At 52.9% G+C, this 8,113-nt stretch overlaps 1 protein-coding gene across 3 annotated transcripts in view; it reads left to right on the forward strand.

Annotated features, from left to right (window-relative positions):
• The window catches only part of RGS9 (regulator of G protein signaling 9), a 29,090-nt gene extending 21,386 nt beyond the window's left edge, over window positions 1-7,704 (forward strand). Inside the window, exons 13-18 of one of the 3 annotated variants that reach the window (XR_003529553.1) lie at window positions 635-750; window positions 1,370-1,457; window positions 1,947-2,085; window positions 2,718-2,803; window positions 4,132-4,372; window positions 7,620-7,704. Coding sequence is in view for 2 of the 3 variants with exons in the window: in XM_027654593.1 (XP_027510394.1) it covers window positions 635-750; window positions 1,370-1,457; window positions 1,947-2,085; window positions 2,718-2,803; window positions 4,132-4,294 (592 nt within the window). In the remaining variant the exon portion in view is untranslated. Of the gene's footprint in view, window positions 1-634; window positions 751-1,369; window positions 1,458-1,946; window positions 2,086-2,714; window positions 2,804-4,131; window positions 5,660-7,619 lie in introns of those variants that run through there. The other 2 variants (XM_027654593.1, XM_027654594.1) reach the window with 2 other exon arrangements.
• The last annotated feature ends 409 nt before the right edge of the window (window positions 7,705-8,113 follow it).

Here is an 8,113-nt window from a genome sequence, read left to right on the forward strand (position 1 = left end):
ACTCAGGTGTAACACGTGGTTCGGTGTTAACCTCGATGGGGTGCTGACAATGATTTAGCAGTTCAGGGTTCAGCTGCTCCCCTTGGTCATTGCTCACACCTCAGGCTGCTTTCTTAGGAGAGACTTTGGGTTGGAGGCACACACTGGTGATATGTCCTTTCTCCCTTGGTTTTCCCTCTGGATAATATTTGCTAATTACACAGTGGCATCTCAGGGCTTGAAGCAAACAACATCTTACTGGTTCTCGTGTGAGACCAGCAATCCTGTTAGAGTGATTCTGTCCCATTAGACAACCCCAGAGGATGCCTTCCCTGAATGCCTTTATGAGAAGCAAAGCTTTGGGCAGCAACCAGTGCCTCCTCCAGAATGGGACTGAGTCAAACCTCAGGGCCAAGCTGGGCTGTCACTCAGAGAGCAGCATAAATCCCAGTTAAATCCTCATCCCGCTGTGGACTGAGTTGTTTAATTACAACTTAGTGGGTTGACTTCAGGAGCTCATTACACCATTCTGGAAAACAGAGAGTGCTGAGAAGTCCCTTGGCATTCCAACAAAGGGCATTTTGGTTTTAATTAATCTGCTAATTAGGTGGGCCACCCGAAGTTGGCAGTGCTGTTTGTTTTTCTCCCCGGGCAGGGTGGAAGTCCCCACCAGGATGCGTGTGGAGAGATGGGCCTTCAACTTCAGCGAGCTCATCCGAGACCCCAAGGGGCGGCAGAACTTCCAGCTCTTCCTGAAGAAGGAGTTCAGCGGTGGGTCTGCTGTGTCCCTGAGTCCCTGCCCGTGTCCCTGGGCCGAGGCAGTGGCAGTGCCACCCAGTGCAGGCAGAGAAGGGCTGTTGGAGGCAGCGGCTGTGCAGCCAGGGCAGTGGTACCATCTAGTGGCACGGGACACACGGTACAGCCCGGCGTGTTTAGATGAGATTTTAGGAAGGAATTCTCCCCTGGGAGGGTGGGGAGGCCCTGGCACGGGTTGCCCAGAGAAGCTGTGGCTGCCCCATCCCTGGGAGTGTCCAAGGCCAGGTTGGAGCAACCTGGGCTAGTGGAAGGTGTCCCTGCCCATGGCAGGGCGTGGAACAAGATGATCTTTGAGGTCCCTTCCAACCCAAGCCATCCTAGGATTCTGTGATTCCTCCTGGAGAAGCTGGAACTGGCTGAACTCACAAGCTCTTAGAGGTGTCAGTGGGCAGAGAGCAGGGGAAAGCTGTTTTCCTCCTTCGGTCCCAAGAGGATTTTCCAGCTGGCTGAAGAGTTGGAGAGATCGATTTAGGGCCAACACATATTGAGCCAAACAAATTCAGCTTAGGAGTTAATAAATGGGATTGTGTTTTCCTCAGTCTCACTCTCTGCCGATTGTCTCCTTGTTATGCAGGAGAGAATCTGAGTTTCTGGGAAGCCTGTGAGGATCTCAAGTATGGAGACCAATCCAAGGTCAAAGAAAAAGCAGAAGAAATTTACAAGTGAGTGTGAAAATTTTACATTCTTAAACTCTTTGTACACGAGTCCCACCACCTTCCACTGGCTGTCATTCTCCAAATGATTTATTCCTGAAACTTTTCTGTGTAACCTGTGGCTGTCTTATGACCCCCCATAGGAAAGGAACCTTTGGAGATGAAAGCAGAAGTGTTGTTCTGTTATGTTGGTACTTTTCCTCTCTGTTCTCCACTATGACATTTCAGTATCAGCATGTAATTTAAATAGCAGTGTGGAATGGCAAAGATCATGGGGCTGCCATGAGGAAAGTGGAAAGACCCTTTTGCTTCCAGTGGGTTAAAATTTGGTTTATAGCTCAAGAGGAAGTGTCTGCATGTCTCTGGACATGGAGATTGCCCAAGATCAGGACAGCAAATTGAGTGGGGAGCTGAAGGGACTTTTCCTTTTGTGCATGAGCAGGAATCCCCATGAATTCCCCAACTGCTAATGGCACTGTGGATCCCTCCTCCATGCAGGCTCTTCCTGGCTCCAGGAGCACGGCGCTGGATTAACATCGATGGCACAACAATGGGCATCACAGTGAAAGGCCTCAAGCACCCTCACAGATACGTTCTAGATGCTGCTCAGACCCACATTTACATGCTGATGAAAAAGGTTTGTTATTTGTTTCCAAAGCCTAAGAGGGATTCCAGTCCTCTGGGCCTTTCCCAGTGCCTTTGTGTGTTATCAGCTGTCTCTTTTAAGGGGCCTTTGTTTGAAAATCCCCCGAGTTTGCTGAGTTAAGCAAGTGCTGCTTCAGGCCTTTCTGTTTTGCTGCTGCTTCTTCCCTCTAAGGCAGCCTGTCCCCAAGGTGGTGGGGGTCAGGTGGCTGCTGGAAGTCCTGCTTTCTGATTCCACCAGCTCATGCACATTGCACTGAAAGCAGCAGAACCAGACTGATTTTTCACCCCTTGATGAAAAGTTTGGCTCCTGAAATACAAGCTCCTCACCTTGCAGTGACTGTGACACCCTGCTGGCCTGGGTTAAGCTCCATTCAGATCTTTTGAGCTGGGTCTTACCTGCGAAGCTTTATTGTGAGATGGAAAATCCTGGGAATTTTACACCAAGATGAAAGGGTATTGGTTTAAATAGCTACATTTGCCTGAAAGATGCAAAGTCCCTTGGGCTGCTGGGGGAGATTATGCAGTTCCCAGCCTCCCTGGCTCCTGAGCAGCTGTATTTGGTGGTGATTTTAATAAGGGTGTTTGCAGCCCATAACTACCAGTTTCTCTTTTTTCTCCTAGTAGGACTCCTATGGCCGCTATTTAAAGTCTCCAATATACAAGGAAATGCTGGCCAAGGCTGTTGTGCCACAAGAGACTGTCAAAAAAAGGCAAGTGAAACTGGCTGTAATTGTGGGGTTTGTTTTCCTTGTTGTAGCAAGGGTAGAAAAAGCCCAAGTTGCAGCAAAATTACTATGATTTAGATGTTCTCTTAATTAAATAAAATTTTTCACTGAGAAGATGCTTTGCTTTGAGACTGGTGGTGCTGTTTATTCGTGAGCCCTTTGGAAGTGGCTTGTGTACAGTCAGAATAGACGTGACAATTCTCAGCTGCCTTCTCTGTTGGGTCTGTTTAGAAGGGCTGTGACTGTGGAATTAATCATGGCTCCTTTCCTGGAAGGAGAGAGCACTGTGTCCTGGGCATGGGAAAACTCCTGCCCATGAAACATTGACTGCCAGAGCAGAGCCAGAGCCAGGGTTCAGGATCCTCTGTGGGATCTGCTCAGCTCTGCCTGGACAAAGCTGCTTAGGGGAGGTGACAAGCACATGGGAACAAACAGCACCTTGCTTGTGAGTGGCACTTGGCACAAGGTGGATGCCCTTAGAATTGGGTTTTTCCTGAGCAAGGTGAAGGGTGTACAGCAAATTTAGGCTGTTTGAACTGCAGTTGCTCCTAAAGCTGAGTGGGCAGTGTCAGAGCCAGGCTGGGTGATGTGCTCCTTTCTCTGTTCCTCTTCCACTCACCAACCCAGCAAGCAAGAAAGAGGAATCGTGGACTTTCACACTGTTGTTTCATCTAAAGCCTATTTCAAGGCAGTGGAAAAAGCCCTGCTGCTGACTTGTCTGGGGTCTGGTTAGTTTGTCCCTGAGCCACACATCACGAGGTCGCTGGCTGGTGCTAGTTGATCCTGGTGGCTGCCTTTGTGCTTGTCAGTGCTTGTTCTGGACACTCAGTACTCAGCATCCTGTAAAGCTGGAGAGCTGGTACCTCATCCAGAGCTGGGTTAACTCTTGTTCCCAGTGCTGCTGCAAGTGGATTTGCTGTAGCAGGGAGCAGGTGGGGTTTTTGGGTATCACAAAGAAACGCTCGTACAGGTCCCTGTCTTGATCTTACTTAGGATACTAGAGAAAATTCCACTGATGTACACTGTTTGACTCCACAACCAGTGTGAGTTATGTGCAAACACAACAACAGGAGGAGTGTGGATGGGCACTGGAGCCCCTCAGGAGCAGGACCAGCACTGCCTTTACGCTTTTAGCAGTTCTGTAGCTGACGTGTGACGATGAGTCACCCAGTCCTGCTTTGAACCACCTCCTCTGCATTTTGCACTTCTTTATCCGCCCCTGTGCCCATCCTGGTGACTTTGCTTACCCGGGGTGAGTTTTTGGTGCCCTTCTCCACACTAACACCCTGCTCCTTTCCCTCACTCCCTCCCAGCACCGGCTTGTTCGGGCGCCGCCACCTCCGCTCCAGCCCCAGCCCCATCATCCTGAGGCAGCAGGAGGAAGAGGCCAAAGCCAGGGAAGCCGCCGCCACCGTGGACATCACGCAGGTCATGAGCAAGCTGGACCGCAGGAACCAGCCCCAGCCTCCCAAGTAGGCTCTGAGCCCCGCAGGGCACAGCGCAGGGAAAAGACAAGCCGAGGCCGGTGTTGAGCTTCGTCTCCCCTTCCTGAAGGTGTCAGTGCTGCTTTAGGTTTCCCAGGCCGGCTCTCTGCCATCAGCCGGCTTCCCGCACGTTGCCATGGCTTCTGGAGAGCAGATGTCGCTTCCCAGGCATGCCAGGCAGGGAGTGCTGGCAGGGCCGGGCTGCTGCCTGTGCCAGGCTCGGAGGGCAGGACCCCGGCTCCCCCCCCACACACCTCGGAGGGGAGATGACTTCTGCCTGTCCCGAGATTCCCCCCGGGAGGCTGGGTAGCCCAACTGCCTCTCCCTGCCTCCTGCTCTTCGGGGAGGTGAGATGGCACCCAGTAAAGTGTGCTGCCCTTTCCAATCCTTTGGGTCCAAACCAGCCTTCCTGGGAGCAGAAGTGAATGACCCCGAGGGGAGCAGGGAGAGGTGACCCACCTCAGAGTGTCCATGCTGGCTTCCATCCCCTGGGGGAATGTGCACCTTCCCAAGGGGTGCATCTGACACCCTCTGAGAGGAGCACACCCCTCACTCCAAGTATCCTGCACCTCCCAGCTAATGCAACAGGAGCACAGGCAGAAGAGCCAGGGAGGCTCCTTGCTGAGTGTTTCTGAAGCTGTGGTTGAATTTGAATGTCACTCCCAGATCCTCCCAGCACGCTGGAGATGATCAATGAGAAGCTCTGCTCTCCCTGTGCCATGAGCTGGGTGTGCAGGTGCAAAGAACCACCCCTTGCCAGAGCCTGCACGAGACCCTGAGAGATTTTATCAAATCCTTCCCACCTCTTGTCTTGTCTTTTTCCTGCTCTTCTATTTTGTCTTGTTAAAAAACCCAACAGGAGGTAGTTCCAGTTGTAGCCCAGAGGCAAGAGAGGACAGGGTAGAGGTGTTAAGAGCTGATTTCAACTTAAAGTAGTGTTTTTCTTTTTATTTGCTCTGTCTCTTTTGCTCTGTAGAATGAGGCAAACTAAAATACTATTTTAGTGCTAAAGAGCTCGGAGAGATTCCAGGCTTTGCTGGGAAAGCACAGCATGTCTGGACCAGGCCAGTGATTACCAGAAGTGCAAAGATTCCTGCAAAGCCCAATAAAGGGAATTGGGGGGGGGACAGAAAATCTTCCTTGTTTGTTAAAATTTTAGGGAAGTAGAGGGACTGTGTGGAAGCACTGAGATATGGGAAACTGCTTCTCTCTGGTTTGTATTGTTCATCTATTTTAAATACTGGTAGGATTTTACAGGAAATGGGAGATCATAGGAACGTTGGATTGGGTTGGAAGGGACCTTAAAGATCACCTCGTTCCACCCCCTGCCATGGACAGGGACACCTTCCACTAGACCTCAGATGCATGCAGACCAGCCCCTTGGAGCCCTGGGGTCCCCAGGTCCATGCAGGCTAACTGCCTGTGAACAGGGGGACAGTCAGGATGTCACTGTGTCCCAAAACAGCCTGAACAGTGACTCCTGCCCTCCCCGTGTGTGTTACCAGGGGCAGAATCAGGGCTGCACAGTCTGATCTGGTGTCACTGCAGAACTCATCTCTTTCTCCCGTGGCCGAGCCAGGGAGATTTTCCTGACCTTCATTAACCTATTGGTGATAAACCTTCTTAGAGGAATTGAAACTGAGTTGCCCAAGACTTTCACTCTGATGTCAAGGCCTTGGCTGTCTCTGCTCTTACTCCTGGTGGAAGCAAAGGCACATTTTGCAATGCTCTGCAGGGGAGCAGGATCAGCCTTTTCTTTAATTCCTCTTAAAACCCCAAGGCTTTGTTATGTCAGGTGCTGAGCACCATCAACTTACCTTGACATAAGAGCACTGAAAGATACTCCAAAATCTGGCAGGGTTGGTCCAAAGCTCCTTGGCTGTGATGAGCTCAACAGTCACTCCAGAGTTTGTGTAACATGGAGCACTGAGCATGTTGGGATTGCCAGTATGTAGTAACATGTGGAAGATCAAGTCAGGGTATAAATAATAAATAACAAATCTGTGTGTTCTAGTCAGTCCCTCTGATTCTACTTCTATTTTGTCTGCTGCTTTGCTTGTTATGTTCTCTGTACCCATTCCTTTCTCTGAGTTTTCATCATCTCTGCTTTGCACCGCTGTTCCCCTGGCATGGGTTAGTGTGGCACGTTCAGGAGTCACTGTGTTTGTGGAACACCAGTCACTGCTTGTGGAACACCTGTCTGACACACACAGGCAGGGGCTGGCTCTGCTCTGCCACAGGCTGAACGAGCTGGCACAGCCCAGCCTTCTGCTCCTCACAGCCCAGCCTTCTGCTCCTCACAGCCCAGCCTTCTGCTCCTCGTCCCTCGCTGCTCAGTCCCCGAAGAGGAGGGTCGCCTGGTACAAGCTGAACTTCACTTTGTGCCAGAAATTGTTTGTTTCCATTGGAAATCAGCAATGTGTTGTTTCATTTCTTGGTCATCTCTCCCGCTCATTCATCTGTCTAATAAAAATAAATGTAGAAAATGGAAGAAGAACCGAGTTCGTCTTCTCTGTTGCGTCTCAGTGTGTTCATTGCTCACTGTGTCATCACTGCATGTGTGTGTACATGTTCTGTGTGTGCCTCTGCCCTCAGCCCTTCTCCTTGGACACTTGAGCTGCATTTCACTTCTGCTGGGAGTGAGTCCTTGGGAAATGGGGGGGACCCAGCATGCAGCTTGTCCTCTGCTACTTGTCCTGTGCTTGTCCTGTCCAGTTTATACTTGGGCTTGTCCTGAGGGCTGAATGAGCTGAGCTAGAGCCCAGCCAGGGACACTGGGGGCTTCAGCACAAGGTGTGATTTGTATTAGCAGTCATCAGGGCCTGGGCTCAGAGTGTGTTCCTTGGGCACGGCAGCAGCCAGCGCAGTGCTGCCTTGGGTGTGACACGGCTGTGGTGTTCATAACCAAGATCACATTCTCGGGATGACAGGCTCCCCCGTGCCTGGAGCTAATCCTTGTGAGGAATGAGACAAGCTGGTGTCTCCTCCAGCATCCCAGTGGGCGTGGGGCTGGATCTGTCAGCACCCACTGAGGCTGGTAGCAATGACCCCGTTGCTTTCCATAGGCAAGTTGTGACACCTCCACGCTCCTGCTGGAGGGCAGGGAAGGGGACAGAGCTGCAGGGTGGGGACACTGGCACAGGCCTGGCTGCGGTGGCTGACAGCTGCCTCCCAGCTGAGCCCTGTCTCTCCTGACAGCACTGTGGCACTGGGCCCTTCTCCAGAGAAGCAGCGGGCTTGTTCTCCTGATGGAGCCTGGAGAGACCAGTGTGCCACTGCCGAGCCTGACTGAGCCTATCTCCTTTTCCTCCCCACAGCCGTGCCACCTCGCCTCCCAGGCCCCTCGCCCGGCTGCCCAAGCTGGCACCAGCACCCCTCCTTTGCCCACCCTGCCTCCAACCCCGCCAGGCCCCCCGGCCCTGCCCCAGGGCCCCGCTTGCCCCTCGCCCACCAGCCTGGCCCTGGACAGCGGTGGCACCGTGGGCACCCTGCAGGACCCCCGGGGGGCCGGGCCCGGACCCTTCCCCTCGGGCAGCAGGAGGTCCCTGGGCCGGTTCCTGAGGAGGGGCTGCTGGACCTCGCCCACCTTGGCTGTGCTGTCGCCCCGGTGCCCGGCCGTGCCCCACGGGAAGGTGCAGCCGCTGGGAGAGCGGGAGCGGCGGCTGCGCCCGGACGCCAAGGTGGTCAGCAGGTCAGTACTGCCCGGGCACCTGGGCATCCTCCCCTCCACCACCACTGCTCTTTGTAATTAGAGGTCTCCAAGAACCCACCCCACAGCTGCCTTTCCTACCCTTGCTGCTAAGCCCCACCA

Source organism: Corapipo altera, unplaced genomic scaffold, assembly GCF_003945725.1.
Source record: "Corapipo altera isolate COAL_440 unplaced genomic scaffold, ASM394572v1 343, whole genome shotgun sequence".
In the NCBI taxonomy this organism is placed as follows: Eukaryota; Metazoa; Chordata; class Aves; order Passeriformes; family Pipridae; genus Corapipo; species Corapipo altera.